The sequence below is a fragment of the Bos indicus genome, chromosome 1 (genome assembly GCF_029378745.1).
Source record: "Bos indicus isolate NIAB-ARS_2022 breed Sahiwal x Tharparkar chromosome 1, NIAB-ARS_B.indTharparkar_mat_pri_1.0, whole genome shotgun sequence".
NCBI classification, from domain to species: domain Eukaryota; kingdom Metazoa; phylum Chordata; class Mammalia; order Artiodactyla; family Bovidae; genus Bos; species Bos indicus.
In genome coordinates this window covers 127605580-127623981 of record NC_091760.1, presented here as the reverse complement: position 1 = coordinate 127623981, position 18402 = coordinate 127605580, and the positions used below count along the sequence as shown (strand labels likewise).

At 40.3% G+C, this 18402-nt stretch overlaps 1 protein-coding gene and 1 non-coding gene across 6 annotated transcripts in view; one reads left to right on the top strand and one right to left on the bottom strand.

Annotated features, from left to right (window-relative positions):
- The window catches only part of LOC109564601 (uncharacterized), a 62550-nt gene that overhangs the window by 36038 nt on the left and 8110 nt on the right, over positions 1-18402 (top strand). For all 5 annotated transcript variants that reach the window (XM_070793875.1, XM_070793878.1, XM_070793868.1 and 2 more), the window contains one exon: positions 9160-9266. In XM_070793875.1, coding sequence (XP_070649976.1) covers positions 9160-9266 — 107 coding nt within the window. The remainder of the gene's footprint in view (positions 1-9159; positions 9267-18402) is intronic.
- LOC139185295 (U6 spliceosomal RNA) lies at positions 4968-5069 on the bottom strand. Its single transcript, XR_011568914.1, has one exon. It is a non-coding gene; the product is annotated as a U6 spliceosomal RNA (small nuclear RNA).

Here is an 18402-nt window from a genome sequence, read left to right as displayed (position 1 = left end):
AACTACAACTTCAATTTTTTAATCGACAGATGGCTGTTCTGGCTTTTTTGTTTTTTTTTTTTGAGTAAAACTTTGTGTCTTTTCAAGAAATTTGTTCATGTCATTTAACTTTTCAAATGTATTGGTATCAAGTTATTCATATATTTTCTTATAATCTTTTTCATGTGGGATCTGTAGTGATATCGCTTCTTCCATGTTTGAAATTCTTGATTTGTTTTCTCCTTTCCAATTAATCTGATTGGAAATTTGTCAGTTTTATTGATCTTTACAAAAAAACAACTTCTGGCTTTTTCTAATGTTAATCTTTATTCAATTTCCTTGATCTATTCTTTTTTATCATTTCTTTTATCCTGCTTACCTTGGGTATAATATGCTCTCCTCTCTTTCTAGTTTATTAAGGTAGAGGTTTAAGTTATTGACTTTAAACCTTTTTAATTCAAATATAAATATTTATGTTAATGCTAAGTATACTCAATATGCCAGCAAATTTGGAAAACTCAGCAGTGGCCACAGGATTGGAAAAGGTCAGTTTTCATTCCAAACCCAAAGAAAGGCAAGCCAAAGAGTGCTCAAACTACTGCACAATTGCACTCATCTGCATGCTAGCAAAGTAATGCTCAAAATTCTCCAAGCCAGGCTTCAGCAATACGTGAACTGTAAACTTCCAGATGTTCAAGCTGGATTTAGAAAAGGCAGAGGAACCAGAGATCAAATTGCCAACATCTGCTGGATCATTGAAAAAGCAAGAAAGTTCTAGAAAAACATCTATTTCTGCTTTATTGACTATGCCAAAGCCTTTGACTGTGTGGATCACAATAAACTGTGGAAAATTCTTCAAGAGATGGAAATACCAGACCACCTGACCTGCCTCTTGAGAAATCTGTATGCAGGTCAGGAAGCAACAGTTACAACTAGATATGGAACAACAGATTGGTTCCAAATCGGGAAAGGAGTATGTCAAGGCTGTATATTGTCACCCTGCGTATTTAACTTATGTGCAGAGTACATCATGAGAAACACTGGGCTGGAAGAAGCACAAGCTGGAATCAAGATTGCCAGGAGAAATATCAATAACCTCAGATACACAGATGACACCACCCTTATGGCAGAAAGTGAAGAAGAACTAAAGAGCCTCTTGATGAAAGTGAAAGAGAGTGAAAAAGTTGGCTTAAAGCTCAACATTCAGAAAACTAAGATCATGGCATCCAGTCCCATCACTTCATGGCAAATAGATGGGGAAACAGTGGAAACAGTGTCAGACTTTATTTTTTTGGGCTACAAAATCACTGCAGATAGTCACTGCAGCCATGAAATTAAAAGACACTTATTCCTTGGAAGGAAAGTTATGACCAACCTAGACAGCATATTAAAAAGCAAACATTACTTTGCCAACAATGGTCTATCTAGTCAAGGCTATGGTTTTTCCAGTAGTCATGTATGGATGTGAGAGTTGGACTATAAAGAAAGCTGAGCACCGAAAAATTGATGCTTTTGAACTGAGGTATTGGAGAAGACTCTTGAGAGTCCCTTGGACTGCAAGGAGATCCAACCAGTCCATCCTAAAGGAGACCAATCTTGGGTGTTCATTGGAAGAACTGATGTTGAAGCTGAAACTCCAATACTTTGGCCACCTGATGCGAAGAGCTGACTCATTTGAAAAGACCTTGATGCTGGGAAAGATTGAGGGCAGGAGGAGAAGGGGACGACGGAGGATGAGATGGTTGAATGGCATCACCAACTCAATCGACATGAGTTTGGGTAAACTCCGGGAGTTGGTGATGGACAGGGAGGTCTGGCGTGCTGCGATTCATGGGGTCACAAAGAGTCAGACATGACTGAGTGACTGAAATGAACTGAACTGAACTGATGTATTCTTTTGTTGCATCCTACAAATTTTGATATATTGTATCTTTATTGTTATTCAACTCAAGCTATTTTCTAATTGCCCTCTTGATTTCTTCTTTGACCTATGGATTATTAGAAGAGGGCTGTTTAGTTTTCACATATTTGTTAAATTTTCATTTTTTTTTTTGGTTGATTTCTAAGTAAATTCTGCTGTGGGTGGAAAACATACCAGTTTTATGACCCAACTGATCAAAATTTATGATCAATTTTGGTAAATCTTCCATGTGCACTTGAAAAGAATGTGTATTCTGCTATTATTGGAGGAAAATATTCCATAAATGTCAGTTAGGTCAAGCTGGTCAGCAGTGTTGCTCAAGTGTTGTAACATCTGCTATATCTTTACAAATTTTCTGTTAACTTGCTCTATCAATTATTGAGATAGAGATAATTGTAATTTTAAAAGTATCAATATATCATCAAATTTGGAAAGCTCGGCACTGGCCACAGGACTGAAAAAGGTCAGTTTTCATTCCAATCCCAAAGAAGGACAACGTCAAAGAATGTTCATACTACCATACAATTGTGCTCATTTCATATGCTAACAAGGTTATGCTCAAAATCCTTCAAGCTAGGCTTGAGCAGTGTGTGAACCAAGAACTTCCAGATGTACAAGCTGGGTTTCAAAGTGGCAGAGGAATCAGAGATCAAACTGCCAACATTCCTTGGATCATTAAGAAAGCAAGGAAGTTCCAGAAAAAAACCATCTACTTCTGCCTCAGTTGACTGTGATAAGCCTTTGACTATGTGGATCACAACAAACTGGAGAATTCTTAAAGACATGGGAGTACCAGACCACCTTATCTGTCTTGTGAGAAACCTATATGTGGGTCAAGAAGGAACAGTTAGAACTGGACATGACGGAGAAGGCGATGGCACCCCACTCCAGTACTCTTGCCTGGAAAATCCCATGGACGGAGGAGCCTGGTAGGCTGCAGTCCACGGGGTCACTAAGAGTCGGACACGACTGAGCGACTTCCCTTTCACTTTTCACTTTCCTGCATTGGAGAAGGAAATGGCAACCCACTCCAGTGTTCTTGCCTGGAGAATCCCAGGGACGGTGGAGCCTGGTGGGCTGCCGTCTATGGGGTCACACAGAGTCGGACACGACTGAAGTGACTTAGTAGCAGCAGTGTTTATATGTTAATCTCAAACTCCTAATTTATCCCTTTCTCCACTTCCCTGTTTGGTAAACATAGGTTTATTTTCTATGTCTGTAAGTCTATTTCTGTTTTGTAAATAAATTTACTTGTATCATTTTTCTTAAAAAAAAAAAAAAGAACTGGACATGAAACAACTTACTGGTTTAAAATGGGAAAGGAGTACAACAAGGTTGTATAATGTCACCTTGTTCATTTAACTTATTTGCAGAGAACATCATGCAAAATACCAGGCTGGATGAATCACAAGGTGGAATCAAGATTACTGTAAGAAATATCAACAATCTTAGATATGCAGATGATACACTTTAATGGTAGAAAGTGAAGAGGAACTGAAGAGCCTCTTGATGAGGCTGAAAGAGGACAGTGAAAAAGATGGCTTGAAACTCAACATTAATAAAAGCTAAGATTTGGTCATCTGGTCCCATCACTTTATGGCAAACAGAAGGGAGAAAAGTGGAAACAGTGAGATTTTTTTCTCTTGGGCTCCAAAATCACTGCAGACAGTGACTACAGCCACAAAGTTAAAAGACACTTGTTCCTTGAAAGGAAAGCTGTGACAAACCTAGACAGCATATTAAAAAGCAGAGACATCACTTTGCCAACAAAGGTCCATATAGTTAAAGCCATGGTTTTTCCAGTAGTTATGTATGGATGTATGAGCTGGATCATGAAGGCTGAGTGCCAAAGAATTGATGCTTTCGAATTGTGGTGCTGGAGGACTCTTAAGAGTCCCTTGGACTTCAAGGAGGTCAGACCAGTCAATCCTCTAGGAAATCAACCCTGAATATTCATTGGAAAGACTGATGCTGAAGTTCCAGTACTTTGGCCACCCGATACAAAGAGCTGATTCATTGGAAAAGCCCCTGATGCTGGGAAACATTGAAGGCAAAAGGAGACTAGAACAGCAGAGGATAAGATGGTTAGATAGCATCACTTACTCAATGAACATGAATTTGGGCAAACTCCAGGAGATAGCGGAGGACAGAGGAGCCTGGCATGCTGCAGTCTATGAGATTGCAAAGAGTCGGACATGACTTAGAGACTGAACAACAACAACAAATATCTCCTTGCAGTTTAATCAATTTTACTGCATGTATTTTGAAGCACTGTTATTAGCTGCATGAACTTTTAGGGTTCTTAAGTCTCTTGCAGAATTGACCCTTATTATCATTATGAAATCCCTAGTAATATTTTTCTCTTATCTCTGGTCTTATTCCCGTCTCTGAAATCTAACTTGACTAATATTAATATATCCACTCCAATCTTCTTTAGATTGATATTAGCATGATATATCTGTCTCTGTCGTTTTACTTTTAGCCTATCTATATTTTTTTATCTAAATTCTTATAAACAGCAGATAGTTGAGATCTTATTTTTTTAAAAACCTATTTGGACAATCTTTGTCTTTTAACTGTTTTTTATCTAGACAGCTATATTTAATATGATTATCAATATGACTGGATTTTAACATACCATCATGTTATTTGTTTTCTTTGTCGTATGTGGTTTTTTTTTCTGTTCAATTTAAAGTATATTTCTGTTTTTGGATTGAATAATATTTATAATTCCATTTTTATCTCTTTTATTGTTCCATTAGCTATACTTTTTTTTTTAGTGATTGCACACTATTCATTTTAGTTTATCACAATTTACCTTCAAATAATATACTATTTCACTTATAGTTTAAAAATCTTACATTTCCATTCCCTCTCATTCTTTGTTTTACTGTTATCATATATTTTACTGTTATAAATCCCCAAACATATTATCATTATACTTGTTTTAAGCAGTTAATATTTTCTTAAAAAGAAGGGTAAGTCTTTTATACCTATTCACACATTTACCATTTCTAGTCTTCTTCATTCCTTTGGATGTATCCAAATTTCTCTCTAGTATCATTTTCCCTTTTTTTAACATTTTATGTATTTGTGCCTCATCTTTGTTCAGGGGCCATGCTAATCTCTGTTGTTCCAATTTTAGTATATGTGTTGCCAAAGACAACACTAGTATCATTTTCCTTTGATCTGAAGGACTTTCTTTATAGATTTATTATAGTCCTGACCTACTTGTGATGACTTCTCTGAGTTTTAGTATGTGTGGTATGTTTGCCTTCATTTTTTAAGATTTTTTTCCTGGATATAGAATACTTGGCTGACAGTTAATACTTTCAAGATGTTGCTCCACTGTCTTCTGCTTACATTGTTTCTGAAAAGAAGTCTGCAGTTACTTTTATCTTTTTTCTTTTGAACATAATTTGTCTTTTTCTTTGGCTGCTTTTAAGACTTTCTCTTTACTGCTCTAGTGACCTACAACATCAACTCACAAAGACAGCTTAGCCCAAACTTAATATCCATGGCCTTTGTATCATTCATCTTCTCTGGGGTTTTTTAGTCTCACTCTATCTCATGGGTTATTTTCTGGTGTGACTTCTGAAATGAGCTGCATATTCACCTCAAGGATAGCTCCCCTCCATATTTCTACATCTGCAGGTCTAACACTCATTTTCCTTCTTCACCTCTATGAGTTCTGACAGGCTGATGCCCTGGAAGTAGAAGCACCATCTTCACAACCCTCCACCCGCACTCTGGCAAGTCCAGTTCTGGGCCAGCTGTAGACCAAGTTGGAGGATGAGCAAACAGGCTCCAGGAGCACTTTGGAGAACAGATTTATGGCTCCTCACCTTTTATCATTGAATGTCCTGAGGATTTACAAAGGAGGAGCTCAGTGGATGAATGAGGAGGCAAGGGACTTGTGAGGGGGCCTGCTAGCAAAATCAGCTCCATGGGTCTGCTTAATTAAATGTTTACTTGGGGTGGCTTATGCATATGCATTTATATTGGGGTAAGATTTGGTGATGGAGATCGTGGGGCACTAACCAACTGCCTGCCTCCTGGCACTATGCACCCTTGGTAGCACCTGGGTCTAGCCTCACCTTCAGATTAGCTGATACAGGGTCAAGAGATATGCCTTTTGTGTGTGATGAGTCTTTACCTAACTCTGCTGCTTAAGCCTACCCCAAAAGGCAGTATCAGAGGATTTGACTTCAAGGCAGAAACTCAAATGCTGGTTTGGGTGCAGGAACCCTGCTGGTTCCCCATCTCATGAACCACACCTCCCTCTGACCAGGATTCCTGTAACAGTGGTCTATAGGGCTGACAGAACAATATAATTACTTAACGCTGACTGTCAGATTTTACCTTCTTCTCTGACCACACTAAACGTGACAACAGGAACTGACTACAGAATTGGTAGGGACCCCATGCAAATGGAAACTCATGGGCCCTTGTTCAAATATTATTAAGCATTTCAAGAGGATGACAGAGCACTTAACCAAGTGAGGAGCCCTTCTGAGCACAGGGTCCTGTGCAGCTGCTGGCCGTGTGTGACAGGGTTATAAATACAACTTAACAATGTGCACCAGGACCAGGAATTCCTTTTGCATCTTTTTGTTTTTTTTAGTTCTGACACTAAATACTTAGATCTCTTTGTTGTCTTTTTTAAACTGCAAATATTAAGAGCTACTGAAAATTAAAACATTTTCTTGGTATATTTGAATCATACTTCATGGTTATTATTTTTAATATTTAATCAAACTGTAAATATTAAGAACTAATGAAAATTCAAACATTTCCTTGGTATATTTGAGTCATACTTCATGGTTATTTTCAAGCAAACTGCCTACGTTCACATCCCTGTGTCACAATTTAATCTCAGGCAAGTTAAATAACTTCTCTGTATTTCAGTCCCTCATTTGTAAAATCGGGGATAATAACAATCTCTAACTAAAGAGATTGTTGTAGGGTAAATGAGATCATATATGAGGTGCTAAATGTAGTGCCTAAGGCTCCAACTAGCACCTCTATATGAGTTAGAAAAAGTGCCCCTTTGGGTAGAGGAATTAAAAGGCACTTCCTCTCACCAGTGAGTCAGAGGAAGTTATCCCTTCCAGGTCTATGCTTCATGCCCAGGACTTGGCAAACAGACCTTGGCTGGCTTTCAGCCCCACTCATACCCTTGGAACGCCCCATTGTGCCAAGCACAGTACTTAAACATGTGGGTGGCCATGATCATATCTGATGCATAGTGAATGCTCCGTAAATCCAAAGCATAGTGGTTAAATCCATGGCATCCGGAATCAGACCTAGATATAGAATGGTTGAGTTGTAAAATTTGTCTTCAACACCCTCCATTCTCCTTTGGTGCTTCTCTTTCTCCGTTTCCTCCTTGAAGCATCCCAGCTCTCCCTCATCTTCTCTGAAGGAATTGGACATAGTCAGGCAGTTCAGGAAGCCAAAGCTTGTCAAGTCCTGATTAGGCAGACTGTTTCCTTGGGAGTGAGATCGAGAGGCAGAGTCTGGCAAGACCATTCAGTCCTGGCTTTGAATTCTGGCTCCTCAATCAATAGAAATTGTGGGTAGCAAGAGAATGGCCTTGTATTCACTACTGACCCTAACCGAAATTTCATATCCCCAGCACATGGTAAAGGCTTAAAATTGTTTTATTGATAGTTATGATAATTTCTTTCAGAGCACAGGCCATGGGTTGTTTTTATTTTATTTATTTACTTATTTATTTATGTTTGGCTGCCCTGGGTCTTCCTTCCTGCTTTCTCAGGTTACAGCAAGCGGGAACTACTCTCTGGTTGGAGCGTGCAGGCTTCTCCCCATGGTGGCTTCTGTGGTTGCAGAGCACAGGCTCAGTAGTTGTGGCACATGGGTTTAGTTGCTCCATGGTGTGTGGAATCTTCCTGGACCAGGGGTCAAACCTGTGTTCCCTGCATTGGCAGCTGAAGGGGATTCCTATTCACCAGAATACCAGGGAAGTCCCAAGAACATGTGTTAAATTGCTTTTAGTCCCTGCAATGTCAGGCACTTAATGTGCACTTAGTAACTATACACTCAGAATTAATAGCATCATTGGTATTGCATTTTGCAAATGCTTTCATAAAAATGGCTTCGTTCTATTTTTCCACAACCTTGTGAAATAGGCAAACTCACCCTTTTGAGGCCAAATTTACAGATGAGGAAGATAAGACCCAACATGGCTTGTGGCCTGCCCATGATCACAGAGTTGACAAAACATAAAAGCTGATCCAGAGCCTAGGACTTCAGAACCTAGGACCTCACCCAGATTCCATGCCCACTTACAATGCCAGAGATTCCCTAAGTCCATTTGGCAGGCCAAGGCCAGGAAATGAATGAAGTTTCAATGATCCTCAAAGAAACTAGAAAAATAAAGATAGGTAGAGTGTTCATTTTCCATAAAGCTAAACTTACTTCATTTAAAAAGCTAACCTTGGGGGCTTCCCTGGTGGTCCAGTGGTTAGGAATCCACCTTGCAATGCTGGGGATACAGGTTCAGCCCCTGGTGGGAGAGCTAAGATCCCACAGGCTACACAGCAGCTAAAGCCATGCGCTGCAGCTACTGAGCCATGTGCTCTGGAGCCCACGTTCCACAACCAGAGAGCCCACGCGCTGCAAGGACCGAACCCACGCACCACAACTAGGGCCTCTGTGCCTCAACGGAAGACCCTGCATGCCGCAACTAAGACCCAACACAACCAAATCAATAAACGTTTTTTAAAACTCAATTTAAAAATCCTCTATTGTGAGACTGTACTCTTCCTAATTTTATATAAAAATATATGTTCTTCTATAGTGTTACTAGGTGAAAGTTATTAGACCTACCAAAAGTTGCCCAAGTGAGGTTTGTCTGTCTCCCCACCTCCCAGTTATCTGACGTTTTACTGGTGTGTAAAATCTAAAAGACTGAGAAGCACTGTGCAATAACACGCCATATCTTTTGAATAAATAAATGCATGGAATATTTAAGGCAGCTAAAATCCTTATCGTACCAGCTTACTTAGGAGAGACACCCAAACTAGAGAGATTAAATTGGGGGGGAAACTGTATTCAGGATGTCTTCAGTTTCAAATCGGGTCAGTGCCGCATCTTTGGGAGGGAGGGGAGGGGCGGTGGAGAGGACCTTAAAAAAAAAAAGAAAAAAGAGCATACTCCAAAATAACTGGATTGCGTTTCTTTGCGTAACCATGCTTGGTACAACACCATTTTGTTTTGTCACTTTCTCTGGTCAGCCTGATCAAATACTCTGTCCACTTAAAGGAGATTGACCTTGGAAACAATGTCCTGGGAGAAAAGGCTGCTGTTGACCTACTTGAAGCACTGAGAGCCAGAAAGACAGGTAGGTGTTTTCAGTTTGTGTTCCCCTTCACCTGTCCACATCCACTCCTCCCCAAATGCTGCACTACTCACAACTTGCTCCACTTTTTCCACTGAACAACTGGCTGGAGCTAAGTGATGACCAGGATCACTGTCACAGGCTGGCCACCATTGTGTGGCCTGTGATTTGCATTAAGTTCTAGTGCTCTTAGGATGTGATATGTAGGCTTTGATCTAGGTGATAAATGTTGTTGAAATGAAATTTTTGCTGTTGCTCTTTCTTTTCTCCTGTGCTCTTGAAAAGTGAAAGTGTTAGTCACTCAGTCGTGTCTGACTCTTTGCGACCCCATGTACTGTAGCCCACCAGGCTCCTCTGTCCATGAATTCTCCAGACAAGAATACCAAAGGGGATCTTCCCCAGGGATCGAACCTGGGTCTCCCGCATTGCAGACAGATTCTTTACCAACTGAGTCATCAGGGAAGCCCTGAACTCTTATCTTCACCTATTCTCTGAGGACCTGTCTCCTGTTCTCTATTCTTTCTCCCAACCTGACCTGCAAAGATTTCTCCAGGTATCAACTGGAAAACTAAAGTAACAGCCCTCATAAGATTCTGATATGCTTCCTGGATCATCAAAGAATGGCTCAAGTGTGATAGGTACAGAGAGAGCATTAAGGGTATTTTTTTATCATGTAATCCTTTTGTAATCTAGAGCCAGACATTGTGGAGAGTGAAGTCAAGTAGGCCTTAGGAAGCATTGCTGTTGATAAAGCTAGTGGATGCAATGAAATTCCAGCAGAACTCTTCAAAACCATAATGGATGATGTCATCAAGGTGTTGCATTCATTATGTTAGCAAATCTGGAAGACCCAGCAGTGGCCACTGGGTCTGGCCTGGAAAAGGACTGGAAAAGGTTAATCTTTATCCCAATTTCCCAAGAAGGGTAGTACTAACGAATGTTCTAACCATCAGACAATTGCACTCATCTCCCATGCTAGTAAGGTTGTGTTTAAAATCTTGCATGCTAGGCTTCAGCTTTATGCAAACCAAGAAATTCCAGATGTCCAAACAAGGTTTAGAAAAGGCAGAGGAACCAGAGATCAAATTGCCAACATTTGCTGGATCATAGAGAAAGAAAGCTAGGGAATTCCAGAAAAACATCTGCGTCTCTGTCATTGACTATGCCAAAGCCTTTAACTGTGTGGATCATAATAAATTGTGGAAAGCTCTAAAAGAGATGGGAATATCAGACCACCTCACCCATCTCCTGAGAAACCTGTATGGGAGTCAACAAGCAACAGTTAGAACCCTGTTGGAACAACTGACTGGTTCAAGATTGAGAAACGAGTATGACAGAGCTGTCTGCTGTCACCCTGTTTATTTAACCTATATGCTGAGCACATCATGAGAAATGCCAGGCTGGACCGTTCAACTTCAGCTTCTTCAGCGTTACTGGTTGGGGCATAGACTTGGATTATTGTGATACTGAATGGTTTGCCTTGGAAACGAACAGAGATCATTCTGTCATTTTTGAGATTGCATCCAAGTACTGCATTTCGGACTCTTTTGTTGACCATGATGGCCACTCCATTTCTTCTGAGGGATTCCTGACCACAGTAGTAGATATAATGGTCATCTGAGTTAAATTCACCCATTCCAGTCTATTTCAGTTCGCTGATTCCTAGAATGTCGACATTTACTCTTGTCATCTCTTGTTTGACCACTTCCAATTTGCCTTGATTCATGGACCTGACATTCCAGGTTCCTATGCAATATTGCTCTTTACAGCATCGGACCTTGCTTCTATCACCAGTCACATCCACAGCTGGGTATTGTTTTTGCTTTGGCTCCATCCCTTCATTCTTTCTGGAGTTATTTCTCCACTGATCTCCAGTAGCATAATGGGCACCTACTGACCTGGGGAGTTTCTCTTTCAGTATCCTATCATTTTTCCTTTTCATACTGTTCATGGTCTCTGTTCGTTTCCAAGGCAAACCATTCAATATCACAGTAATCCAAGTCTATGCCCCAACCAGTAACACTGAAGAAGCTGAAGTTGAATGGTTCTATGAAGACCTACAAGACCTTTTAGAACTAATACCCAAAAAAGATGTCCTTTTCATTATAGGGGACTGGAATGCAAAAGTAGGAAGTTAAGAAACACCTGGAGTAACAGGCAAATTTGGCCTTGGAATATGGAATGAAGCAGGGCAAAGACTAATAGAGTTTTGCCAAGAAAATGCACTGGTCATAACAAACACCCTCTTCCAACAACACAAGAGAAGACTCTATACATGGACATCACCAGATGGTCAACACCGAAATCAGATTGATTCTATTCTTCGCAGCCAAAGATGGAGAAGCTCTATACAGTCAGCAAAAACAAGACCAGGAGCTGACTGGGGCTCAGACCATGAACTCCTTATTGCCAAATTCAGACTTAAATTGAAGAAAGTAGGGAAAACCACTAGACCATTCAGGTATGACCTAAATCAAATCCCTTATGATTATACAGTGGAAGTGAGAAATAGATTTAAGGGCCTAGATCTGATAGATAGAGTGCCTGATGAACTATGGAATGAGGTTCGTGACATTGTACAGGAGACAGGGATCAAGACCATTCCCATAGAAAAGAAATGCAAAAAAGCAAAATGGCTGTCTGGGGAGGCCTTACAAATAGCTGTGAAAAGAAGAGAAGCGAAAAGCAAAGGAGAAAAGGAAAGATATAAGCATCTGAATGCAGAGTTCCAAAGAATAGCAAGAAGAGATAAGAAAGCTGAAGAACAGCAATCAATGCGAAGAAATAGAGGAAAACAACAGAATAGGAAAGACTAGGGATCTCTTCAAGAAAACCAGAGATACCAAAGGAACATTTCATGCAAAAATGAGCTCGATAAAGGACAGAAATGGTATGGACCTAACAGAAGCAGAAGATATTAAGAAGAGATGGCAAGAATACGCAGAAGAACTGTACAAAAAAGATCTTCACGACCCAGATAATCACGGTGGTGTGATCACTGACCTAGAGCCAGACATCCTGGAATGTGAAGTCAAGTGGGCCTTAGAAAGCATCACTACGAACAAAGCTAGTGGAGGTGATGGAATTCCAGTTGAGCTATTCCAAATCCTGAAAGATGATGCTGTGAAAGTGCTGCACTCAATGTGCCAGCAAATTTGGAAAACTCAGCAGTGCCACAGGACTGGAAAAGGTCAGTTTTCATTCCAGTCCCAAAGAAAGGCAATGCCAAAGAATGCTCAAACTACCACACAATTGCACTCATCTCACACGCTAGTAAAGTAATGCTCAAAATTCTCCAAGCCAGGCTTCGGTAATATGTGAACCGTGAACTTCCAGATGTTAAGGTGGATTTAGAAAAGGCAGAGGAACCAGAGATCAAATTGCCAACATCCGCTGGATCATAGAAAAAGCAAGAGAGTTCCAGAAAAACATCTATTTCTGCTTTATTGACTATGCCAAAGCCTTTGACTGTGTGGATCACAATAAACTGTGGAAAATTCTTCAAGAGATGGGAATACCAGACCACCTGACTTGCCTCTTGAGAAATATGTATGCAGGTCAGGAAGCAACAGTTACAACTGGATATGGAACAACAGACTGGTTCCAAATAGGAAAAGGAGTTCGTCAAGGCTGTATATTGTCACCCTGTTTATTTAACTTCTATGCAGCGTACATCATGAGAAACGCTGGACTGGAAGAAACACAAGCTGGAATCAAGATTGCCGGGAGAAATATCAATAATCTCAGATATGCAGATGACACCACCCTTATGGCAGAAAGTGAAGAGGAACTCAAAAGCCTCTTGATGAAAGTGAAAGTGGAGAGTGAAAAAGTTGGCTTAAAGCTGAACATTCAGAAAACGAAGATCATGGCATCCAGTCCCACCACTTCATGGGAAATAGATGGGGAAACAGTGGAAACAGTGGCTGACTTTATTTTTTTGGCCTCCAAAATCACTGCAGATGGTGATTGCAGCCATGAAATTAAAAGACACTTACTCCTTGGAAGGAAAGTTATGACCAACCTAGACAGCATATTCAAAAGCAGAGACATTACTTTGCCAACAAAGGTCCATCTAGTCAAGGCTATGGTTTTTCCAGTGGTCATGTATGGATGTGAGAGTTGGACTGTGAAGAAGGCTGAGCACCGAAGAACTGATGCTTTTGAACTGTGGTGTTGGAGAAGACTCTTGAGAGTCCCTTGGACTGCAAGGAGATCCAACCAGTCCATTCTAAAGGAGATCAGCCCTGGGATTTCTTTGGAAGGAATGATGCTAAAGCTTAAACTCCAGTCCTTTGGCCACCTCATGCGAAGAATTGACTCATTGGAAAAGACTCTGATACTGGGAGGGATTGGGGGCAGGAGGAGAAGGGGACGACAGAGGATAAGATGGCTGGATGGCATCACTGACTTGATGGACGTGAGTTTCAGTGAACTCTGGGAGTTGGTGATGGACAGGGAGGCCTGGTGTGCTGCGATTCATGGGATCGAGAAGAGTCGGATACGACTGAGCAACTGATCTGATCTGATCTGATCTGATCAAGACAGACAGGAGAAACATCAACAACTTCAGATATGGGGATGATACCACTCTAATGGCAGAAAACTAGGAGGGACTAAAGAGCCCTTGATGAGGGTGAAGGAGGAAAGTGAAAGAGCCAGCTTAAAACTAAATATGAAAAAAACTAAGATCATGGCATCCAGCCCGGTTACTTCATGGCAAATAGAGGGGGAAAAGGTGGAAGTAGTGACAGATTTCCTCTTCTTGGGCTCTATGATCACTGCAGATGCTGACTGCAGCCATGAAATCAGAAGACATTTGCTTCTTGGCAGGATAGCTATGAAAAACCTAGACAGTATATTGAAAAGCAGACACGTTACTCTACCGACAAAGGTCTGTATAGTCAAGGCTATGGTCTTCCCAGTGGTCATGTACAGTTGTGAGAACTAGACCATAAAGAAGGCAGAATGCCAAAGAATTGATGCCTTTGAACTATGGTGCTGGAGAAGACTCCTGAGAGCTCCTTGGATGGCACGGAGATCAAACCAGTCAGTCTTAAGGGAAATCAACCCTGAATACTCATTGGAAGAACTGATGCTGAAGCTGAAACTCCAATATTTTGGTCATCTGCTGCAAACAGCTGATTCATTGGAAAAGTCCCTGATGCTGGGGAAGATTGAGGGCAAAAGGAGAAGAGGGCATCAGAGGATGAGATGGCTGGATGGCATCACCAATGCAATGGACATGAACTTAGGCAAATTTCGGGAGATGGTGAGGGACAGGGAGGCCTGGTGGGCTGCAGTCCATAGAGTCACAAAGAGTTGGACGTGACTGGGCCACTAAGCAACAACCAAAATCCTTTGAAAGTGAGAGGCTCACATATGGAACCAGCTGTTTAGTACTGGCCACACCTGTCCTCTCCTTCACAATACGCATGTCCAGAATTAATGATAGCCACTCTTACTGCTGGTGGAAAAATGAGGAAAGGTCATTTTATTTTATTTTTAAATTTTATTTATCTATTTATTTTGTAACACCAAAACATTTTGTACTGGGGTATAGCCTATTAGCAATGTTGTGATAGCTTCAGATGAACAGTGAAGGGACTCAGCCATACATGTATATGTGTCCATTCTCCCCCAAAGCTCCCTCCCATCCAGGCTGGCACATAACATTGAGCAGAGTTCCATGTGCTATACAGTAGGTTTTTATTGGTTATCCATTGTAAAAATAGCAGTGTGTACAAAGAAAGGTCGTTTTCAATAAAGCTCAATGAAAGACAGCATAGACACATTTGAAAATCCAAACTCAGTGTTAGTAAAACACGGGACACATCTTGGTACACTATCTGGTAGATTATGTGGAGAGAATGAAATGATATAAGCATCCAGTCTTCTATCATTTCTATAGTAAAAGTCTTATTAGAGGCATGGCATAATTTCACACTGCAGATTTTTTTTTTTTTTAACACTGGCAGCTTTAGAGAGAATTATAATATTACTGTTTACTTCACTGTCACTTTTTTTTCCCACTGTCATCTTTAAACTGAAATTACTGCATTGCCATTTAACAATCAAATGATTCCAGGATTTTAAGATCCTCCCTTTATTTTTAGAGAAACAGAACATCTACTTCCTAGTCCATTTAAGTTGAATTTAAACTAAACAGATTTATTCTGTTAAAATTAACTTAAATTTAACTTTAATTTAGGCTCAATAAACAGAAGGCAGGTCAATGATTTCATTTGGTTTTTCTTGGCACTGTAGCAGCTTTCTCATTCCACACTGCACCAGAGACATTATAAGGCTGCAGTGGGTGCTCATGATGGGTGGTCTCAGATGGCTGATGGCAAATAATTATCACTGAGCGCGTATTTGGAGCTGCAAAACATGGTGCTTGCCTGGTAAATGGTTCAATTTGCATAAGTAGGAAGATGATCATGAAATACCTGCCTGAAAATAGTCATTTAGAAAGCGTTAAAATGTCCCTTCTAGTTCAAGAAATCCGCTTTTCCCAAATGTGGTAATACATATGAATAGTTTGAATGCATTCATATTTTGAACCAAATAATTATGAGATATTTCTGCTGGAGCAGTTCAATCAGATTTGTTAGTTTGAATACCAGAAAAGACCCTTCAAACCAAGGTTACTTGGTTGGATTCTACCGGGAAAATATCTTGACATTTAGCCCTAATATGACATCATTTTAAACATTAAAAGCAATTAGTAATATTACTGGTTAGAGAACTAATGTTCTTCTGATTGCTTCTGTGTTCTTATAATTAATAAGTTATTATGCTAATTTTTAATTCTAATTCTCCTTCTCTCATGAAATCCAAATTAATAGCCTAAGGCTATTTATTTACCAGCCAAGGAGTTTTTAATGACCTATTTTAACGATGGAATATACACAATAACGATGTTTCCTCAGAAACATCAACTTTATGTGTTTAAAAAAAAAATTTAACAGAAAGACAAGTCTCAATCCACATCTTACAGCACTGTTTTTTGACTAATCCTGAAAAGAATACTTCAGGATCACTTTGTTTATTTATTCATACTTATTTCTTTCACATACATTTATTAAATGCTTTTTGTGTGCCAGGCCCTATTCTAAATGCTGGTAATTGAGCAATGAATTCCTGCCTCCATGAGGCTTACTTCCTAGTGGAGAATAACAGACATTAAATCAGCTACTTCACAAAGAAGGAAAATACATATGATTGTGTATCATATAGAGATTATATTTCAAAGAAAAATAAAGCAAGAAAAGGAGATAGTGTGTATATGTCAGGGGCTGGAGGCTGCCAGGGAAAAGGGACATTTGAATAAAGACCCAAAGGAGGAAGGGAGCCAGCCATGTAAGTATCTGTGAGATGCGCATTCCAGGTAAATGAATAGCAAGCACAGTGGTCATAAAGCAGGAGGCTACCTGGTGTGTTCCAGTGCCAGAAAGGCAGCCAGCAGGGCTGGAATGGGGTGAGAGAGAACAGGAAGGTAATAAGGTAAAAATTCCAAGAAGTAAGTGTGGAGGGTGGGGGGCCTTCTAGACAATTACGAGAACTTTTTTTTTAACTCTGTTGAGACGGAAAAGCACCTGAGAATTTTAAGCTGAGTTTTAACAGGATCATTCCAGCTCTAAATTGAAACAGATTCCGGGGGAGGCAAGAGTAGAAGCAAAGAAAACACTTAGGGAGTTTTCTCTGGAAAAATGAAACAGCCTTTCAGCAGACCCAGGACACCCAGCAATGAGCTTTAGATGAGAAGCTAGAAATAGGAGGAGTAAGGAAAATTCTACACATTGAACATCTTGGATTCAGCCTTTCTTTTCACCCAAGATATCTTTGTCTGCCTTGCTTCCAGAAGGCTGATAGTCATGTAGAAGACTGGGGTATTCTTTGAAAAACTGAACAGCCCCAGAGAAAGGAACTCCAGATGCTGAGAGCTGGCCACTCCCTCACCATTCAAAGCAGCCCTGCACATACACAGGAGCTTCCCATCAGCCTTTGGATGCCTCTTGCTTCACTGTGAACAGAAATCTCAGAATCTCCAGAGACATGAAGCAATTCTCCAACACAGGAAACCGTGCCTGAAACAAAGAGAATAAAAGAGCCCTGAAGATATAGAGACTATGTGAAAAACTTTAAAAAGAAATAAGTTAAAACACTCTCAGTTAAACAGAAGATCATGCATCTATAAAACAAGAACAGGATGCTATGAAAAAAGATTAGGAAAAAAATTAGGTTATTAGAAGTGAAAATAAAAACTTCAAACAAATGTTGAAAAACGAAGTCAAGAAAGTCTTCAAAAGTAGAGCAAAAGATAGGGAGATGAAAAATTGGTGAGAAAATATGAGCAAGAGGATCAGTCTAAGAGCACCAGTAGCTAACTCATAATTTCAAAAAGAAAAGAAAGAAGTGAGGGAAGGGAATTATCAAAGGAATAAACCAAGAACTTTCCCAGAACCAAGGGACATAAATCTGCATATTGAAAAAGCCCACTGAGTGCTCAGCACAGTGCATGACAATCATGGCTTTCAGAATGCTAGGAATAAAAGGTAGATCCTAACAACGTACGGGGCTTCCCTGCTAGCTCAGCTGGTAAAGAATCTGCCTGTAGTGCAGGAGACCCAGGTTCGATCCCTGGGTCAGGAAGATCCCCTGGAGAAGGGAATGGCAACCCACTTCAGTATCCTTGCCTAGAGAACTCCATGGACAGACCATGGGGTCGCAAAGAGTTGGACACGACTGAGCGACTAGCACACACAACAGTATATAAAAAGAGAAAGAAAGATTGCATACAAAGGACTGGAAGTCAGGAAAATCATAGACTTCGTAACTGAAAACTAGAGGCAAAGGAGCCCTGCCATGACGACTCTGTGAGAACTCTACACATTCCTAACTCCTTACCAAGTGTGAGTGGAAACTAGAGATGTCTATAGCTTGAAAGGACTCAAACTCTGTACCTCCTCTGTATCCATTCTCAGAAAGCTTCCAGAGAATATACTTGAGCAAAGTGAGGGAATTCACATAGACAAAGAATACAGAATCCAGAAATCAGAAGAAGTGTAGAAAAGGGAGTCCCAGATGATGGTTTAGGTCAGAAAAATGGAGGACTTTAAAAAGGGGGAATATTGCA